This window comes from Topomyia yanbarensis, chromosome 2, assembly GCF_030247195.1.
Source record: "Topomyia yanbarensis strain Yona2022 chromosome 2, ASM3024719v1, whole genome shotgun sequence".
Classification (NCBI taxonomy): domain Eukaryota; kingdom Metazoa; phylum Arthropoda; class Insecta; order Diptera; family Culicidae; genus Topomyia; species Topomyia yanbarensis.
In genome coordinates this window covers 186,096,067-186,119,004 of record NC_080671.1, presented here as the reverse complement: position 1 = coordinate 186,119,004, position 22,938 = coordinate 186,096,067, and the positions used below count along the sequence as shown (strand labels likewise).

Sequence of the window (22,938 nt, the reverse complement as noted above, 5' to 3'; positions counted from 1 at the left end):
AAATAGCGTGTTTCAGCAAAATAATATGCAGTTCGGTCAAAGCTCTAGTGTCCACCTCGAGCAGGAACAGTACTAAACTAGGGGCAGATCACTCTAAGAATGTATAACAAATTTGCATCAAATTAGAAAAAATGCATTTAATTTCCATTTTTGCATCAGCTTTGCACTCCCTCGCAGAAAAGTTTGTTTAAAAACGTCCTACGCTGATCCACTTTGTTCGACGTTTTGTTAAATGTAGGAATAGTTTTTCTGTAAGGTTTGGACGTCTTACACGCAACGCAAACAACATTGCACGCAACGCAAAAACATTGCACGCAACGCAAAATACATTATGAATTTCTATTTTGATGGAAATACGTACAGCACTGAGTAATGTTGATCCCGCTAAGGGCGCCGGCCCCGATCGTTTACCTCCGAAACTAATCAAAGGATGTGCAGATTCTCTTGTGGCTCCCCTCTCCATTATTTTCAATCGGTCTCTTACCGAAGGCCGGTTTCCTCGTGCATGGAAAACTGCAGCGATAACCCCCATTCACAAAACGGGAAGCGCACAGCGTGTGGAAAACTACAGACCTATTTCTATTCTCTGCTGCGTAGCGAAAGTTTTGGAGAAACTTGTATATGAAAAAATGTATACTGCCGCTAAACCTGTCATCTCTGCTTTCCAGCATGGCTTTGTCAAGAAACGCTCGACTCTTTCAAACTTATTGGTTTACACCAGTGTCTTGTTCCCTGCTGTGGAAGAACGACACCAAGTAGACGCGGTGTATTTTGACTTTTCAAAAGCTTTCGATAAAGTTCCACATAATATTGCCATCGATAAGCTGGAAAGGCTTGGCTTTCCCTTCTGGCTAACTAATTGGCTGAAGTCCTACCTAGACAATAGATCAGCTTATGTGAAATTTGCAAACCTTACCTCGACTGTTTTCGAATTACCGTCTGGGGTCCCGCAAGGCAGTCATCTCGGGCCTCTTATTTTCATCTTATTCATAAACGACCTCTGCGAGCGAATCCAGTCTGAAAAGCTGTTATATGCCGACGACCTGAAGATTTTCCGAAAAATAAAATCTCCTCTAGACTACGTAGTTCTTCAAGCTGACATCGACTTAGTTCAAGATTGGTGTAAACTCAACGGAATGGATTTGAACATAAACAAGTGCAAAGTGATTAGCTTTAGTCGATGCCGCTTAATTTCTCGTTTCGACTGTAAAGTAGATGGCTGTAGCCTAGAAAGGGTGTTGTCAATTAAAGACCTAGGCGTTTTATTTGACTGCAAACTGAAATTCAGCGACCATATTTCCACAGTAGCTGCCAAAGCTTTTGCGAGTCTTGGGTTCTTGCGAAGAAACGCTTCAGATTTCAGTGACCCGTACGTACTCAAAACATTGTACTGCTCTCTGATACGCAGTACCCTGGAATATGCTGTCCAAGTTTGGGCGCCACACAACGCAACTCAACGTGATCGAATCGAGCGAGTGCAAAAACGTTTCATACGATTTGCTCTTAGAAATCTGCAATGGCGCGACCCAGTACGTTTGCCTCCATACTCCGACCGATGCAAGCTGTTGAACATGCAGACTCTTGAACAACGACGGGTTTTACTACAGAGGCTTTTAGTATTTGACGTTATCACTGGAAACATCGATTGCCCTGATCTACTCCAGAAAGTAAACTTTTATGCTCCGCAGCGCCGATTCCGGAACCCGCCTCTTCTTTGGATCCCCCGGCATAGAACTGCATATGGACAGAGTAACCCAATCGACATGTGTTGTGTAAAGTTTAACGAAACAATTGGTGTTTTTGATTTTAATGTGTCTAAAAAGAGTTTTAAGTTAGGTATAATCAATGTATAGCATTAAGGTTTTATTTTTTAACGTCTGAACGGCAGTCAGCCGAAGATATGTATAATAATAAATGCATTTAATTTCGCTGATTTTTAAAAATGCATCACAAGTGATCTGCCCCTAGGTACTAAACCACACGTCACAATTTAAAAACGATTCAACGGTCTAAAACACGGTTTGAAAATGATTATATGAGAGGTTTGGTAGAAAACGACAATCGTGGTATTTAAATAGCCTTCTAAAGATTCTTTTTTATAAAATAATTCTTTTTTATATTACAAAACAAACTAATTGAAAATACAGGATTTTGGGACCATTCATAAATTTGGTAACGTAAAAATTTCCCAATGTAACAAACCCCACTCCCATGTAACAAATTGTCACAAATTTATCTATCCCCCTATCGTTACCGGAGCTGTTTAGACCCTACACCCCCTCCCCTATTACGTACCAAGAACTTTAAAAAAATTCTCAGTAAAAACATGTTACGTAACGTTCTAGTTTACTCCCCCTCCCTTATATGTCACATGTGACAATTTGTCATAACGCATCCCCTCCCAAAAAAAATAGTTATGAATGGTCCCTTTTCTAGCTCATTAAAATACTTCGATCCCTGAAAGAATGACAAAACGATGATTCTTATTGCCTAGGCCGATTTATTATCGCCGAGTGCTTTTACAGTCCCTGACCATATTATTATACTCAAGCTGAGAAAAAAATACTTTTTCACCATTTCAACTACAATTCACATTCATTACTTGACATATTTAGTTAAAAGGAAATTCTGGTTGAAAAAAACCAAAACAATCAGTTTTGTTCAATATGTGGTTGGCATATCACGTAACTTGCCCATTTAAAAAAAATGTTTTTATCACAAAGGAATACAAAAATACATTCTTTCAAATTTTTATGTTTCAGAGGAATTGCACGTTCGAAATCCTGCCAACCACTTTTTTGTGAGAGGGGTGCATTCAAGGTTAAACAACATCGAGCAAAAATTCACATGTTGAAAGTTCAATAACAAACATTTCAAACCCAAAAAGTTTCATCCTACTCGGATTACCGGTTCTCCCGTAAACCATCCTAAATAAGTGTTAAAAAGCATTATTTGTACCCCCTTAATGATAATTATATGACGTACCACAGGCCGACATGTGCAGAGATACAAACGGGAATCTTCTCACGGACCAGTGTGTGGCGGCAGCACTACGAAGAACACCTGAACGGCGATGCAGCAGACGACGAGGATGGCACGGTAACGCACATGGGAGCACGCGCGGAAGACATTACACTATCGGCTCCGGATCTCCAAGAAATCCAGGAGGAGATTAGCCGGCTCAAAAATAATAAAGCCGCTGGGGTTGACCAAATACCAAGCGAGCTACTAAAACACGGTGGCGAGCCACTGGCTAAAACGCTGCACTGGGTGATTACCAAGATTTGGGGAGGAGATTTTACCGAAGGAGTGGATGGAAGGTGTCGTGTGTCCTATCTACAAAAAGGGCGACAAGCTGGATTGCTGTAATTACCGAGCAATCACCCTGCTGAACGCCGCCTACAAGGTACTCTCCCAAATACTATGCCGTCGACTATCACCAATTGCAAGAGAGTTCGTGGGGCAGTACCAGGCGGGTTTCATGAGCGAACGATCTACCACGGACCAGGTGTTCGCTCTTCGTCAAGTACTGCAGAAATGCCGCGAGTACAATGTGCCCACACATCATTTGTTCATCGACTTCAAAGCCGCATTCGACACTATCGATCGAGATCAGCTATGGCAGATTATGCACGAGTACGGATTCCCGGACAAACTGACGCGATTAGTGAAGGCGACGATGGATCGGGTGATGTGCGTAGTACGTGTCTCAGGGACGCTCTCGAGTCCCTTCGAATCACGCAGAGGGTTACGGCAAGGTGATGGTCTCTCGTGTCTGTTATTCAACATCGCGCTGGAAGGTGTAATAAGAAGAGCAGGGATCGACACGAGTGGTACGATTTTCACAAAGTCCGTTCAGCTACTTGGCTTCGCCGATGACGTTGATATTGTTGCACGAAACTTTGAGAAGATGCGTGGCTGGCGACGCGCGGTCATGGACCGAGTGGAATGGAGGAATCTTTTGTATACGGCACAGGCCACTTCGGCCTTAATCTGTTAATAAATAAAAATAAAAAATGACTAGAGATTTTATTATAAAACATCATTCAAAAAATATCAAAACGATTTCGGAGGAAAGACTTTCTTTCGAAAAACAAGGAAAAGCCGCCTTCATCTCTGTGACATTTATAAGAAACATGTGTTATATTAAAACAAACCCCTTTTATATACTATTACAACTAACTTTATTAATACTCACTTCAATATTCGTTTGGTTTGGTACAATTCGTTTTTCAGGTTTCTCGAATCTTTAATTCGAACTTCTCACGGCAAATTTCCATATTAACCTAACGGTCATAAACGTTTCCACAGAATCAAACTTAATTAATAATGAATTAAAAAGGATCAGCTTCACTATGTCAAAGTAATCAAATCGCCTAGCAGGAAACTTTCTTTTGCTGCATTATTGTTACAAGCTAATCACATACATTTCATAGAATTTATTACAGCACAAAATCCTAATATTTATTCATTTCTGTTCATTTGCACATACTTTAGTGTAGAATAGCTTCGCTATTGAGCGTGCACGTCTCGTCCTGATTATATATTGGCATATTAAAACTCGTTACTCGAACCGATTCGACACGACACGACACGACACTGGTGCATTGTCTGTCGAGCAGCTGCTACCACAACCAGCCGGCGGAAGGAATGGGGGCAAAATCTTGGTATACCATCGGTCACAGTACCAGCAGCTTTCTACTTGCCGCAAAAAGACAGTAGATGAGAGGACACACCCCTCCAATCTGCGTATAACATGCAAATAGTTTGCCCGGTCCTGATGGGCTCGATCGAAATGCTGCCAATCCAGGAGCAGTGATGCTATGAAACGTCGTATAGCTCCTTCTCGGCTATCGTTGGCTCCTCGCACTCGAACGATGCCAGCATGAGTTCTGTCGGCGAGAAAATAAAAAAAAAGAAGAAAAACCGGAAAGAGAAATATGAAAAATTTGATCAAGAAAAATTGCCGGACTTGGCTCCATTGGCCACTGCCTGGAGCTGTTCCTCATAAAATCGGCTTTGGAGTGCATTTAATATTCCCAGTCCACAGAGTTATGAATGTACAGAATGGCATTTTTATTAACTGTTTTCCGTCCATAGCTATTTAGGTTCGAAGCTGAATGTAAGTGGTAAAGGCCGAATAAGAAAATCGTATAACTAGGAAGGGACAAAAAGGGGGAGTCTCTTTGCATGGATCCGGCTCTTGCTTCATCGAATGCCATTAGGAAATTGAAAGTTTTGCATACATTTTAGTTTGGATCCTTGTCGAGCCGTAGGCTGAATTAATATCGATAACTGATTTCCACATCTTGTTTATGCGGAACGTGCAATGCGGCAAAGTTGAGTTGAGTATCGGGGAAACTATGAAGCAACATTTTTGCAGGAGTTTCTGAAAGATTTCTTCTAAAATTTAACAGCTGAGTAATTCTAAATTAAAATTAAAGTACTGTTACTTGACCTAAAATTTTGTTCTAATTAACCTAGATAACTGTGTCGTATGATTTTACGAGCGGTTTTTAGAAGAGAACGGTGGAGTGTTGTGAATCACGGCCATGTGTGTCATGTTGCACATGATAAAAATGTTGCAACTATATACAGAATTGCATAGAACATAGGACAGTGTAGTTAGCGATAAAAGACACTTGTATACTAGGGCCCTATTCTCACAGTCACGTCACCTAGTGACTAGAAGGAAATTTACTTCTAGTCACTGGGTTACGTGACTGTGAGAATAGGGCCACTAATTTGTTTTGTGGTGTTTCGAATACCGTCAAACGGAATTATTTGCAACACTTTTCAACTTCAAAGCGGTATAACTAAAAATGCTGACAGTTCAGAATAATATTCAATATGCACAATCCGAATACAATCTGTATTAGACCTACACTGATAATATAAATTCGTAAATATAATGAAATCGATCATGCAATACACGAATTCATTCGTTGTTTTCTGCAACGAAGTATTTTCGTGCATTGTAAATAGTAGGTTTCGTTCATTTCATGAACAAGAATGGCCGCTTGGTGAACAAAAGCTTTCGTAAATTTTACACATTAAATGTACACTGCACGAATGTTATCGTTGATAACGACAATATTTTCACGAATGAAACGAAATGATTCGTTTATTTCAATAAATGTTCGTGTATATTAAGAACGACTTCGTTGGTCACACGAATTCATTTCGTTCATCTTAGAAAAATTTTCGTGTTTATTATCGTCTTATTGTTTTCAGTCGATCTTTTGGGATCGATTTTTGGCAACATCGATTTTTTTTAATTTAAAAAAATCGATGTAGCCGAATCGATAATGTGGTATGAAGAAATAGCCGCTTGATGAACGAAAGTTTTCGTAAATTTTACTTATTTAGTTAACATTGCACGAATGTTATCGTTGATAACGACATTAGTTTTCGTGAATGTAACGGAATGATTCGTTTATTTCAATAAATGTTTATGTATATGATGAACGATTTCTTAGGTCGCACGAATTCATTTCGTTCATCTTTCGTATTTCAATAGCATATTATTTTTTAATCGATATTTTAGGATCGATGTTTGGCAATAACGATTTTTTTAAATAACTAAAAGGATCGATCTGGCAAAATCGATTTTATTTCAATCTGCTTACTTCTATTGAGGATTAGAAAAATTGTGGTGTAAAGTAATAGCCACTTGATAAACGAAAGTTTTCGTGAATTTTACTTTAGTTTTCATTGCACGAATGTAACCGTTTATAACGGCATTATTTTTCGTGTATGAAACGAAATGTTTCGTTTATTTTAATAAACGTTTATGTATTTTACAATCGATTTCGTTGGATGCATTCGATCTTTTAGGATCAATGTTTGACAGCAATGATTTTTTTTATTAATTAAAAGAATCGATCTGACAAATTCGATTCTATTTCAACATTATTATTGAGGACTAGAAAGATTGTGGTGTGAAGAAATGGACGCTTGATGAGCAAAAGTTTTAGTAAATTTTACTTATCTAGTGTACATGGCACGAATAATGTTATCGTTGATACCGACAATATTTTTCGCGAATGAAACGAAATGATTCGTTTATTTCAATAAATGTTCGTGTATATTAAGAACGACTTCGTTGGTCACACGAATTCATTTCGTTCATCTTAGTTTTCGTATTTATTATCATCTTATTTTTTCATTCGATCTTTTGGAATCGATGTTTGACAACACCGATTCTTTTTAATTAATGAAACAGATCTGGCAAAATCGATTTTATGGTGGTATGAAGAAATGGTCGCTTGATGAACGAAAGTTTTCGTAAGTTTTACTTATTTAGTGTACATTGCACGAATGTTGTCGTGAATGAAACGAAATGTTTTGTTTATTTTAATATACGTCTGTGTATATTACGAACAATCTCGTTGGTCGCACGAATTCATTTCGTTCATCTAAGAGAAGTTTTCGTATTTAATAGCATTTTATTTTGACATTGCTCCGGCAGAGAAAAACTCAACCAGCAGTTCGCGCTGGCTACGTTGAATCCGTACTACTCCGGATTCTGGATCAACTGGAAGCGGAAGAAGTTTAGGAAATCTTCCTGAAAGCGGCGGACATGGTTACGGCTACAAAATAGTCAAACCGTCGTGATGATCAACAATTATCTGACATATAGCAATAATGACTCCATATTGAAGCTCTGCTGACGTTGACGATTTGACGAATGGTGCTCGTAAATATTATAAAGATATTCGTATAAGGCAGCGAATAATTCGTTTGCCGAACGAAGCTGTTTCGTAATAAGCCAACGAAAGTCGTTTCGGGGTTTTCACGAAAAACTCGTAATAAAAAATAAATGGGTTTCAATAGAACTACGCACGATTCATCATATGTACGAAAAATTCGTATATTTTATGAACATTATCTGTACGAAACTAATGCCTGGCGATTTATAAGCTGTGTCCAATATAATTTGGCACCATTATTTTTACGACATATTTTGAACACTATTTATTTTATATTTTCATTTTTTATTTTTGACTGCAGAGGTTTTAACCTTAGGGTCATTCGCCTCTTTTCGGGGCAGAGAAAACTCATTGGGAAAATCTCTAACCCTATGTGCGGGGTTGGGAAAGAAACACAGGTGAGCTCGGTACAAGGCAATCGATTTACCAACTACGCTATGCCCGTCTTCCTATATATTATACTTCAAAGTAACACTTTACTAACGAATCTTTTCAATTACATAAAACGCACAATCCAATCATTGAAAAAAGCAATTGAATTGTACTGTCAAATCCAATTTAAAAATGCCTCATTTCTCGCGATTTTTCTAGGCAATTGTAGAATTATGAATCTCTTTTGATGACATCTTCTCAACTGTGAATTTCGATTAATTTGGAGAACTTAAAGATAAACTTATAATACTGCGACTTAAAAACAACCCAAAGAATGTAATAATCATCATCAAATCAAACGAATTTGAAGGATTTGGCAGTAAAGGAGATAAAAGTATGAAAAGCGTCCAAAATAAGGAGGGGTCTAAATTAGACTAATTACCTTATTATTCGTTCATCAACATCGTATTTCTATCTCTTTTGATTTCTGTGTAAATTCGCAATGAATTTTTCTGCAGTCCGTTTTATAAGACTCCTTCTTAAAAAGTATCCTACATAACTTTTTTTCGCGTACGTCCATTGTTCGTCCAACTGGGGATATTTTCTACCAAATTAACAATTAATATTTTTCAGTTTGATGTAGTTTTGTATCCTTTTGAAAGTAAACTTTCGATGTTAGTAGGGTATTGCGATTTTTGAGTTTCTCAAGTGTCAAAGTTAGCCCAGATAGCAAATTTTGCGCAGTTTGGACAATTTTTGACCCCTGCCAACTTCAATTGAAGTTTTTGCCGTTTCTTGAAAAATACGAAGTTTGGTTTTTGGGGTATTTTTTTCCTAAAATCTCTTATTTGTAATAATATTTCTGCTGTATGCTGTAAATCATGTATCTTTTGCAGTTTTTTTTAAATGTTCGACAACTCTATACCGGTTGAGATGAGATGGATTCCTGATTTTTTCGTCAAATATGGCGACGTTCTTATTGATGAAATTCAACTTGTTTTATATCACTGTATTGGGATAATATATAGATGGTGTTTTTCCTTGATTTTTTTGTGAATTATTTTTAAGAGTTAAAGGTGATTTTTACTATGTAAATGCAAAAAACGTTCATTTCATTTTCATGTGGCAAAGTCATTGAAAAAATATAAAAATTTAAAGAAAAAAATTTCTCAACTGAAATTTTTGAAACGGGACCCCATATTGAAACGTTAGATGTATTCTACTTCAAAATATACAACTTTATCATTCAATTTTTTCAAATAACTGAAGGATAATTAAATTAAAAGTTTTTCTATTAACTTCTGCGGAAGAACGTTTTTGAATGAATAATGATGAAATACAGCTACATTTCATAGGACTTCAGTGCAATGCTAATATTTAGAGAAATGAGAATGTTTTACCTTGTTTCAAAAGTATTTGTCCAAAAATGTACGGCATTTTATTAATAAAATTTGCAAATTTGAATTTTTTCATAAATTTTACATTCTGAGGAGTCCATCAAATTTTCATGTAAATAAGAATAACATTTTATTATATATGCAGATACAAAATAAATGAATAATTTTTCAACACAATTTAAAAAAAACCTGTTTTAATCCACCTAGAGGTGCAATTGTGCCTTTCTCATTTCTCCAAACTATGATTTAATATCTGGTTCGTACAATATAACATTATGGAAATGTCTTTCATTCTTATTACACTTGGTAAGTATATATAAGAGCACCTTTTTGCATTCATCGCGGTATCGGTTTGAATCGGAGTTTTCTGTGTAATCGCACTCCACAGCCCGTAACTCCGGAGCTGGAAGTCGGATGGAGATGGAATTTAATATCAGTTTCCGGGGACGCAACACCTTTCATTTGAGACTAAGTTGATCAAATCGGTCTAGCCATTTTCGAGAAACCAATATAACCGTTATTTTGAATTTGGATGCTTCCGTATCCGTCGATAGTGACCAAAGAGACTTTGAATGATTATTGGTGACCTAGATCTACAAATTCAACAGTTGTGTTGACATTTTGGAAAAAAAAATCACCTTTTTACATTCATCGCAGAATTCGCTAGAAGCGGGATTTGCTGCGTGATCGTACGTATCACCATGTAATTCAGGAACCAGAACTCGGATCCACACAAAATTCAACAGCAGCTGATGGACCTTTCATTTAAAATCAAAATCGTCAAAATTTGTCAAAATCAAAAATTTGGCGACGCAATACTCAACTGCATATTTTGCCTTCCATTTGAGACTTTGTTTGAGAAAATCGGTTTAGTCATCACCGAAGAACCGATGTGACTTTAATTGTGGAATATGCCCGGAATTCCGGACTTCCGGAATCGTCGATAGTGGACAATATATTCAAAGAATGTTTGATTGGCAATCAGTGATCTAGATCTGCGATTAGAAGTAATTTGGTGACCATTTCAATAGTTTTTAACCTCTGAGGTATTACGATTGTACCGATTTATATGGGAAATTCCAGTGTATCCTTACTAACACCCCTGTAACTCTGAAAGCAAGAGTCAGAACCGAATGAAATTCAGCAGCAGTCAATGGTATTACTGTATCTTTCATTTGAAATCAAGTTTGTAAAAATCGGTAGAGAATTCGGTGGGGAATGGGTGTAATATTAGCTTAGGAACTTGGCGGGTTCCCCGGGGGCGTCATGAACCGTCATAGGTGGCCAATGTGGTCAAAGCTGCTTTAATTGATCATTAGTGATCTAGACCCGCAAACTAGAGTAATGTTACATCAATTTTAATATGTTTTACATCATTTGAACATCATGGTGGTACCAGTTTATATGGGAATTTGCTGTGTGACCGCACTCTTCAACCCGTAACTCCGGAACCGGAAGTCGGATCAACTAAAAATTCAATAGCAGCTTATGGGAGCGTTATACCTTTCAGATGAAACTAAGTTTGTGAAAATCGGTTCAGCCATCTCTGAGAAAATTGTGTGAGTTTAAATGACACACACATACACACACAGACATTTGCCGATCTCGACGAACTGAATCGAATGGTGTATGACACTCGGCCCTCCGGGCCTCGGTTAAAAAGTCGATTTTTACAGTGATTGCATAGCCTTTCTTTATATGAGAAAGGCAAAACATGAATTTTTCCGCCTTTACCGCATTGCCACGTGGTGCGGTAGGTAAATGTAGCGTGGTTGCGGTAAGCGGTGCGGTTTTATTATTTTTTTGCGGTTGCGGTGCGGACTATCCATTTACTGCCCACATCCGCACCGCGACGAACCCTAGCTATAGTATACTAGAACTGTACGTAAGAAATACAAAATATATGCTCCTACCGTTGAAGCGGTGCAAAGCACGACATTCCAACTTCTACTTCTATTGAAAATACTTGAAATACAGAAGGTTACTCTGTCGCGCTAAAGAAAACAGGAAATAACGACTGGGAGTACACGATTATCTATTATCAAAAATCGATTACGAATACCATGCTTAAACGTTACCGGGAAACTATGACGTTTGATCATGCAAAGCAAAACAAATCTAGAAGAATCTAAAATATATGACTGGGTACTACGAGCGAAATCGGTAGAGTAGTTCAAAAGAATATTGGTATCTCCGGTCGTGATTTGGCCAAAAAATGTCGGTCATTTTGTATCCGCCATCTTCAATTTTGAAAATCTGACATCAAAATCGTAATCTGAGCCCCAAGAAACCATGGCATGTACCTTTGCAGGTAAATCAAAACCATTTTCGACTTTTGGCTAGCTTGTTAGGGAAATCCGCCACTGTGTAGCGGTGCAATTGTGCCTTTCTCAATCATGATCACTAGGATTTCATGGTTCATGTTCTTCCTAGTGTTCAAATTACATTTTTATTATACATGACAGGGCAACTATATACAAGAAAAGAAATCAATATTCGATTTCTAAAATTTCGTAATAGGAAAAAGATCATATCGAAAAATTTAACCATCAGAACCAACAATCGGCGGTTTGAGACTTATACTACGTTCACACTACGAGTTAAAACGTGTTTTTACGCTATCTTGATGACATTTTTCTTGTAGCTAATTATTATATCATGTTTTAACTCTGTAGTGTGAACATGGTATTAGTTTGGGATGTCTTGATCAGGTGGTGAAAGAACAAGGGTAAAGTTCGCACCATGTGTAGGAAGGATATTTTATGCCCAAAAGGTCTAAACACCAATGTTCAAAAAATTACAAATATTTTTACAATCAACCACAGTTTTATTAAATTGAAAAAAATATGCGAAATTGTTCCAAAGCCCGAAAAAGTCGATCTTTGCCAAAACATTTTTTTTGAGGTTATATAAAATCTCAACGTTTCATACATACGATTTCTATAATTTTTTGGGGTCCCTCCCTTCAAAAAAAAATGCTTCCGGCTTATATGGGGATTTCATATATAAGCGGACGGTTCAGTCTATATGTCTGTAACCATCTACCGATCCGTACGAAATTTCATGTACGTCTATGGGGATAATATACCGAAGTTTGTGAAAATCCACTTTTCCGGCACATTTCCGGAACTGTCTATGATGGTCAATATAGTCAATGAGACTTCGGTTGGCCATTAGTGCCCTAGAACTGCAAATGCAAGTTGTTTGACACACAATTTAGCGAAATTTTTATATTTTTGCATTCATCGCGGTATCCGTTTGAAGCGGAATTTCCTAAGTGACCGCACGCCACAACCCGTAACTCTGGAACTGTAGGTTGGATGAGAATGAAATTTAATAGCGGTTTACGGGGTTATAAAATTTTTCATTTGAGACCAAAGTTATTTCAGTTGGTCTAAAGGGCGAACACGAAATTATTGCGACACATTCAACAGGGCATAACTTTTTTACCATTGGGTAAAAATCCACCAAATTTTGCACACTTTCTCATTGATGTGTATTGTTTACATGCTGTCAAACTCGAAGTCGTGTTTTTCGATTCAATGAAAATGGAGGTGAACCAACGCGAGTCAAGAGAACAAATTCTTTCCAAACACCTGGAATTTCCTGACCTGTCGCACCGGCAGTTGGGAACAATGTTGAACATTCACCATTCAACCGTCTCCAGAGTGTTGAAGCGGCTCAAGGAGCGGTTGACGTTGGACCACGGCAAAGGAGCTGGAAGAAAACCGGGACCGGAGAACAAAAAGACGGAGGGAAAGGTGAAGCGGATGATTAAAACAAATCCCAACGTCTCAAGCCGTGATTTGGCTAAAAAGATCGGCATGTCGCAGAACTACGTCCAGAATGCAAAGAAGAGAGCCGGACTACATACATACAAGGTAAAGAACTTCCCAAACCGCGATGAGCGGCAACAATCGACGGCTAAAACTCGGGCACGGAAGCTCTACGAGAAGATGCTGACAAAATATGGCTGCTGTGTGATGGACGACGAAACGTATATTGGTCGGTGTTAAGTCAGACCGGACTAAGTCGCAAAACATAAAAAAATGAGATAATTATAGCAATGGATAAAGAATTTCGTCAGCTACATTCGACTCTTGCCAGATTTGAAATATGTAACAATAAACAAGAATTACGGCAAAAATTAATTTCCAATCGTAATGTAAAGGATGCTGCGATTCAAACTTTAAACTCGTGTTTCTCGAAATCAATATTTTGTCACTTAGTCCGGTCTGACTTAACACCGACCATATAATAGCCGATTTTAAGCAAATTCCGGGGTTGGAGTTTTTCACCGACAAGAGCAAGTTCTATGTGGACGACAAATTTAAGAAGAAGAAAATGTCGAAGTTCGCCTCCAAATATCTCATTTGGCAGGCCATCTGCTCTTGCTCTGAATCCGCCAAACTGTCCGGAGCTGCTCGCGGAAGAGCAGTACTGGGCAAAGATGAGGCGGGAACTTCGGAAGAGCAAGAAGACAGTCAAAGACGAGAAGGACATGTTAAGAAAATGGAAAAACTGAGAAACTGGTACCGGATGACACTGTAAAGACTTTGATGGAGGGCATCAAGCGAAAATGCGTTCAATTTTACACTCAAGGTTCCATCGATTAACTTTTCTTATGATTTTTGAAGTAAATATATGTATAAAGCTACCTTAAAATTTTGGTTTGATTTTAAACATTATAAGAAAATTGGCATGACATTTTCGGTGTCGCAATAATTTCGTGTTCGCCCTTTATCCATTTCCGAGACACCGATGTAATAGTTATTTTAAATTTGGATACTTCCACGGGGGGCTCTGAAACTGTCAATTGTGGCTTCAATCTCCTTCATCCTGTTCAATCAGATTTCAGAGAAAATCACAATACAACCTCCGCTCTTTTAAAAGTTCACGATGATATTTCCAAAATAATATATTCAATAAGGCAAGGGGTCTCAGAGGGCCGTCTAGTTCTCTAGTTTCAATTGATTTGTAATTTGAAATACAAATGATCGGGCGTTATCGGGCCTTCAATTCTCTCACTGATAAAACAACATAAAAGTGGATTTTGATTTCATTTGGTCTTATGAGTGATGCTTCCTGAAGTCACAATTTTAGCTTGCGTTTTTGAGGGTTAACGAAAGATGAACAATACTGAAACTTATTTTACATTTAAAAGTGTAGATTTTTTCTCCCTTTTTCATGTTATTGTCAAAGTAGGAGTGGAATGATCTTCATTTTTTGTGAACAGTTTCAGTTAAAAAACATTTCAAGCCTATTGGATATATTAGAAGAACTCGTGGCTATTCGGCAGGGCATTGCAATTTTTTTTGAATTCTCAAAGACCCCCCTCCAATATTGCGAAAATTGTCAAAGTAAGCTTAAATGCCAAATTTCACATCATTTGGACAATTCTAGACTCCCGCCCACTTCTCTTGAAATTTTTGAAATTGGTGCTATGGGAAAATATTGAGGAAAAATATATTAAATGCAATAACTTTTGAAGTAGCAATCAGAAAGTTACAATTTATACCTCTTTTTAAAGGAAATAACCTTAGTATTGGAATGGAGATATTTCTGTTTCTAAAAACATACGGGAAAGTGGGGTACTGGGTCATATTGACCCCAAAATCCCCTATTTTTTAATTTTTCTGCTCCGTGGTCTTTTTCGCAATGCCCTACAGACATACCGAAGTAAATCGCGTTTTAGGTAGGTACATTGGAAAGAATTGATCGGGTTAAGGGTCCTAATTGTGAGTTTAAAACCTCAGCTACATTATAGAACAATTAAAATTCATTCACACCACACCTTGATAGCGCTAGGCGGCGATTTGTAAAATTTTCGTTTTTCCATTCTTTTGCAATGTAGAGGTAATTCGGACTTCTGTACGGGGTAATTCAAACCGCCATTGTTTTATTTTTTTCAAAGAAATATGTTTAACTATGAAATCTTTATTGTAGAAACTCATCAAAAAGCAAAAAAAAAACAACTAAATCTACCAAGTAGTGAGAAGAAACATTTCTTAGGCAATATTTAAAAATAGTTATAAAATTAATAGAATAGTTGAATGACCAGGGGCGGGAATAGCGTAGTTGGTAAATCGATTGCCTTGTATGCAGCTCACCTGTGTTCGAGTCCCAACCCTACACATAGTGTTAGAGATTTTTCTTGAGAGATTTCTCTAATTCGAAGAGGCGAATGACTTTAAGGTTAGAACCTCTATAATAAGAAGTGGAATGACAGATTATAAAATGAATAAAATTGAAGAAATGAGCAAAATGAATCAACTAAATCAAATGAATCAAAAAAATCAACTGATTCAACTGAATAACTGAATCAAATAAACAGAACGAATAGAATTGATAAAATGAACAAAAAAAGAAGAAAATGTGCATAATAAAATGAATTGAAAAAAAATGAAAAATTAAATGTTAACAAATTATAAATTAAAGGGAAAAAAAGAAATTGTGTCAAATAAATAATTTGGATAGAAATAATAAAACTGAAAAAATAATCAGAATATTAAAACGAAGAGACTGAATAAAATGTATGAACTGGAAAAAAAACAAATAGAATGCACAGAGTGAAAACAGGGAATAAATTTAATTAAATGAGTGATGTGAATGAAATGCGCAACAAAAAATAAACTGATCAAAGTGTCTGCGCAAGTCCACCCTGGAAAGGACGCAAACAGTCGCGAACAGCTGTTTTAAGGAGCGTCCACAAATTTGGCATCGGACCATTTTCTCGACCGGAACACACCAAGGTGAGACCAAAACAAATATAAATATATATTTCGTGGACTTGTTGATTTTTCTCGGTGAAAATGAAATAGCAATTTTTTCCATTTTTGCACGTAACGTTTCGGCTTACTGTTCTTCATAATCTTATAACACATCTTCATAATCTTATAACACATTGTTCACTCGAGTGAACTAGAGTACGAATAAATGGAGGATGTATTATATGAGTTTATGCGGCCAACGATGGCTGAAGAAGCCGAAACGTTACGTGTAACGCGTTGTTTCCTCAAATTTACACAATTACACCGTGCATATCAAATTAGATTGGGCATTGGAATATTTCTGATTAGATGAACATCTACTTTTTAGATAACCTAATCTCGCAAAAGAAGTCAATCGGTTCAGACACATCGGTTATACTTATTTTATACCTCGCAGGATGCATTCCGGTTAGCCTAACGACGCGTGCGATTTTTGTTGTATTACCTGTATTACGAGGACTTTAACTACGTGGATACTGGCATATTTAGTTAAAAAAACTCACGAGACAGAAGAAGTAGTCGCTTTCCGTTGTGCTCTATGGTTCTTTGAATGTCGTGTATACAAACAAGGTGAAAGTTAATCGTTCACGTGCCGTTATACAATTAATAGGATCGCGCATAGATCGAGGACCCTAATTCTGTACAGCGCTGCGGCGATGGCCTGTCAGCTGGCGCTGTTAAACGCGTGTGGGTATAAATGTGGATATATTTATATGTGCACATAGGTGTGTGCGAATATATGTGTGTGAATGTGTGCATGAGTGTGTATGTATACATGTATACATGCGGCTTTTCATATGTATGTATGCAGGCATGCATACAAGTATGCATGTGTGAATATATGTGCATACACTGGATATTTGAAAGTAGATCGCGATCGGTGGTCCGGCGAAACTTTGCCTTAGATGTTGGAGGTAGGTACAGCCCGCGGGGGCTATGACTCGATATGAGAAAAGACTAAGTTGTGGCTTTATTTAAAAGTGCATATTAAAAATACTCGTATCTTGTGTTCTTACTGCCCAATTCTCAAACGAATATTGATATCAGACTAGCTCGCATTTTTAGCAATACTCCTACGGCCGGCTGTTTGGAGTTGAAATTGCTGTAGTTTAGGGAGAAACTAAATCACTCTCGATGGCCGGGTATCCAGAGTTTAAACTCAATAAAAATCATAACTAAATACATTTTTGCTTTGAGTATACGTGTACTCGGAGATTAACTATCCCACCGCATAAAACATATTCATTTTGTGGTCGCATTGCCTGCTTGTGGCGAATCCTAGACCTGTACCTGTCCTTCAATCCAACTCCGTAATACCTATGGAAGCGTCGCTGAGTCGGGGGCCTTCCTTAAGTAGGTATTACATCAACATTTCCTACCCTATCCTAAGTATCGGTGAAGATGGTCGTGGCCGGCCATAACGATTCTCATGCTATTGGTTTACTGAACTCATAAGAGATAAAGTTCATTCCCGATCATTTATCGCACAAGCAAGATGAGTTGAGCTACCTATAGGCAACATGATAATCGTTAGTATACAATCTACGAATAGCACCGTGCTTCGCAACGCAACGCAACGCAAAACCTAATCTCGCAAAAGAAGTCAAATTTTCACAAAAGAAACACGGTTTATCACGGCGATACCTTGAGTGTAATACGAATATGAGTTATATGAGAAATCTTTATTAGGTGAGGTATATGAAAAAAACAACAGTCTGCATCATCCAAATAGGTTATTAAAATGAATTGGTTTTCTTTCACCGAAAATTCCTTCCCTCCCTTAATGGGAACACAAATAAGTGAGCAGCTCCACCACAAATTTCGCCAAATGATTCACTAAATGCAATCTTAACACTCGCTGTACTTTTTAGTGCTCATCCGTTAGTACGTGCAAAAAGCAGCATTCAGTGGCACCTTGAACTAATTTGGCCAGCTTGGGCGAAAACATATAGGCTACCTACCGTTCTAATCGTGCTGTGAAACCGGTGCTATAAAATGCATTCTGAAACATGAGCACAGACGTTTCTGCTTCGGTGTCTAACTACTCACAGTGCACACTGCCATTGTTGTGCTGGGTCGTTCCGAATCGCATCGGAACTAAGTATATCATCGTAAAGCGAAACAACAGAAATAATCCCAATGGATGGAGTACCGGAAGGCTGGCGAAAAGCTTGGAAAATATTGGTTCTTTGGAGCCTGAAGCTTCGTATCAACAATGGTGCGGATATGCGCATCTTCGGATTGAGCGAAGATAGCACTTGCGAAGCAAATGGATTGGAATCTATTATATAACAGAATGGCTTCAAATGTACCTTTGGGACAGAGCAGATCATGGAAATGTTGACATGGGACAGTTTAATACATCACTCTTCGGTTTATATTGAAAAAATAGGTATGAACGCTACTTAACTAGTTTATTGACAACTGCATCATGTTCTGAGAAATAAACTAAAATATTGTGTCTCATTTAATATAAAGCTAGACTCAATTAGCTAGGGAAAGACGAACGTAACATGTTTTATATCTTCTTCTTGAAAGTGAATTCATGTGAAACTTATGTGCTTCTCGGACTTGCTGTGCATAATATATTTACCCCATCAAGCCCGGTAGCTATTAAAATGCGACAGAGAGGTATAGGAATATTTAATGTCTTCCTTGTTTATTGTTTACCTTAATGCTACTGACCAAACAGTTTCGACAGTACATAAGCCTGCCTGTAGTCGGCTCTCGTCTCGGGTAGATAGCCTGAAATTTCAGCTACTTCTCGCCACTGTTCAACTAGATAGTTGGGTATATTTATTTTCTGCTTTCGGGCACGCTTTTCCAAGTAAAAACAGTTCATATGCATATTTCAAGAACAATCGCAAGCCTCGTTGCCTATGATGATGAATAACAGCTGGAAAGCGCACCGTGATGTAATGTCACACCGGACGTGGTGGGTGCCGTGTGAAACTAGTGGTCTCGGTACTGTTGGGACACCACAGAAACCTCTCTATCCCAGGCGGCCATTTGCGGATCCGAGTGGCAATTTCATACACTCGCACGCTTTATTCATGCGTCGATGCGTTGCGGGTGGTGAAATGTTTATGTAAGAGATTAATTGGATTTAGCGTTACTGGCCTGTGCTTTGAGTGAGCACATGTGATGATCGTGTTGAGATTTGCAGGCTCGTCATTTGTAGATTATTTGGTGTTTATCGCGCTAAGTATGATTATATTATGAATTATTGAAGATGGGTATAGGTTTCTGATTGACTACTGTGAGTTTCTTCAACTTCATTATGGTTTATTGAAATATACAAACTTTTCTATCATACCTTACATTGAGCATAAGCCGTTCTAACTTTGAAAAGTTGCATTCGAGTTCGTAAGGCATTTTTCTACTGCAAGTTTTCATTTTGCTGTACATACACACACATACCAAAAAAATCTGAATTTTATCGTTGACGTAATTCCAAACTTGCCACAATCTAACAAACCGCAATTGAAGATATGACGAAATATAACCGTGTTCTGTTACAGTCTCTACGCATCGCTCGATCGAGATAGAAGTGTTTTGTTTTCGGTCTGTCGGAAAAAGAACAGTGCAGTAATCCGCGTTCAAGGTTATTTTGCCATTCTCTGCCTCTTCGGTTTGGACTTTTATTTTCTTTTGTGCGTGTGTTAACCGTTAGGCCACATTCCTCAACCTTTTGTTCGTAAAGCGAGGATTGAACAATAACCAGCTATTTAAGCTGGACTGCACAGTGGTTTAAAACGCGAAAAACGTGATCGTTTTGAATAACTTCGAAATGGTTCGTTAAAGCGATATACAACCTTCGGAAGAATTTGTGATAATGGAACGCCCCTTCTTTCTAAATAAAAAAATTGTTGATTAATCCTCCTATAAGTGAGATGCAAAATTTATTTCTCGTAAAATTAAAGATAGCGAGTTGAAGTATTCAGCCAAGTTGTAGTAAATTCATTTATAAGAAACTTTACCGAAGGTGGAAATGTCCTATCTTTAATGGTTTTTAAGGTATCGAGCATTATTTGAGAAAAGACCGGAAAAATCATTTTTTTCATCATAACTTTTTTCAAGATTTTTTAGAAGGCCACAATGTTCTACAGAACTGTCACAATTAATGAAATACATAATTTTTGTGAACAAAGTAATAAATTATGTTGAACCGTTTTTGAGATATTCACGTTTTTTGTTCGAAAAACGGCCTACTTTGCTCTCAAATAACTCATGAACGGGCAAAAACGGGCAGACCACTCAGTATGGGTTTGAAAGTAATACAAAAATGCTATAAGCATCTGAACAAATCCTTTGTATCCGGTTGTATCCAGGGCTCTGGTAGCTAGAGTCGAAAAAGATGTTTTTCATAACATATTCGGTGAAGCTGAAGAGATAAAGTGGTAGTGTCTTCAGAAAAGTTTTGGAGAATACTCTTACAAGAAACATTGCCGAAGATATCGGCTTTCTATCTTTACTGGGTTTTGGATAAAGTGAATTGTTCGGTGGTAGTACGGGTAATACGCTGGTTTATAAGCCAGTAGTCGTATGGTCAAGCCCTAATGAGAAAGGATTTTTAGTATAAGTAGGCGGCACATAAACCCTGACATTGACTTCAAAGTGTGTCGACAGAGAAGGTCAAGTTCCACAATGAAATGTTGTACCAAGACTTGGACCATCAATATAGGATTCGTGTTTGCGAAGAACGAATTGACGGTTGAATTTGCATTGGTATATAAATGAAAAAGGAATATTCTTATAGTAATTCGTTTACTATTCACAATCGCTATTACACTCATCCCCATCAGAATCTTCGTCAGAGTCACTTAAATCCAACATGAACAATGCATCTGGGTCGAATTGTCGTTTCGATTTGTTTGCGGTATTCAATTCCACCTAGATGAAGTGGCATTTTTAGTAATGTTGAATATAGCAGCAGTATCATGGTATGATTAAGTTATTATCACATATTTTATACTTATAAGCAAAATGAAAAACATTTGAGTATATTTATATGCATGTCACTGACAGTTCACGGGATAATATATTGAAAAATTCACATATTATCTACATTTATGCATACCTGTAACCGATGACATGACTTTTGCAAAGTTCAGTAATGTACGCTGCCGTAACACAACACAAATCGCAATTGTTTCACGTCACACTTGATTAAAACTGCAAATTCAAATTAAGCCAACAAAACTGTTTTTCTGCACACAAAATCTGACACAACACTAGACAGCGATAATGCGACACAAGTAATCAAAGCATGCAAGATTACCAAATGAAACCATTTTTGTAGGGTTTCCATAAATGGTGCACCTTATCTAAACAACCAGTAGAGATAGAAAGCCGATGTCTTCGGCAATGTTTCTTGTAAGAGTATTCTCTAAAACTTTTGCGAAGACACTACCACTTTATCTCTTCAGCTTCACCGAATATGTTTCATACCATGATTTTAGACTAGAAAAACATCTTTTTCGACTCTAGCTACCAGAGCCCTGGATACAACCGGATACAAAGGATTTGTTCAGATGCTTATAGCATTTTTGTATTACTTTCAAATCCATACTGAGTGGTCTGCCCGTTTTTGCCCGTTCATGAGTTATTTGAGAGCAAAGTAGGCCGTTTTTCGAACAAAAAACGTGAATATCTCAAAAACGGTTCAACATAATTTATTACTTTGTTCACAAAAATTATGTATTTCATTAATTGTGACAGTTCTGTAGAACATTGTGGCCTTCTAAAAAATCTTGAAAAAAAGTTATGATGAAAAAAATGATTTTTCCGGTCTTTTCTCAAATAATACTCGATACCTAAAAAACCATTAAATATAGGACATTTCCACCTTCGGTAAAGTTTCTTATAAATGAATTTACTACAACTTTACTGAATACTTCAACTCGCTATCTTTAATTATACGAGAAATAAATTTTGCATCTCACTTATAGGAGGATCAATCAACAATTTTTTTATTTAGAAAGAAGGGGCGTTCCATTGTCACAAATTTTTCCAAAGGTTGTATATCGCTTTAACGAACCATTTCGAAGTTATTCAAAACGATCACGTTTTTCGCGTTTTAAACCACTGTGGACTGGTGCGTCGTGGGAAACGAGTATACAGATAAGTGAAATCTACCTTTTTGATACATTTACGGCTTTTTCCCGTCTGCGCGGGTGCTGACCCCGTGCGTTGACGGTGTCGATGGCTTCCTCCCCGGATGGCCAAATGGAGATCGAGTCGACTCCTAAGGCTCTCCCCCGACCCAAACAATATCCAGAGCTCTCGACCGGTCCCTTTGTGGTCTTCTTTCGGCCCAAAACAAAATCGCTGAATCTATTACAGATTTCAAAAGACCTAACGGAACGGTTCTCGGCTGTGATCGAAATAAAAAAGGTCCGCTCAGACAGGCTGAGGGTCGTGCTGACTAACTCAAAGCAGGCAAACGATATTGCTTGCTGCGAGCACTTTATGAAGGACTATCACGTGTATATTCCAGCTGTGAAAGTACAGTCTGAAGGCGTTGTCACCCATGACAGTTTGACATGCGAGGTTCTGCTGCAGTACGGGGTTGGCCGTTTCAGAGACCGCTTACTTCAGCCAGTGAAAATACTCGAGTGCAAGCGTTTGCACTCAGTAGTAGTTGCGGGGGATGGTTCAAAAACGTACCCCCAATCAAACTCTTAT

General features: G+C 37.8%; 1 protein-coding gene across 1 annotated transcript in view; it reads right to left on the bottom strand.

Annotated features, from left to right (window-relative positions):
* Nucleotides 1-4,136: 4,136 nt before the first annotated feature.
* LOC131682396 (ras-GEF domain-containing family member 1C-like) overlaps nucleotides 4,137-22,938 on the bottom strand; it is a 58,776-nt gene continuing 39,974 nt past the window's right edge. Inside the window, exon 4 of the mRNA XM_058963832.1 lies at nucleotides 4,137-4,892. Coding sequence (XP_058819815.1) covers nucleotides 4,822-4,892 — 71 coding nt within the window. The 3' untranslated portion in view covers nucleotides 4,137-4,821. The remainder of the gene's footprint in view (nucleotides 4,893-22,938) is intronic.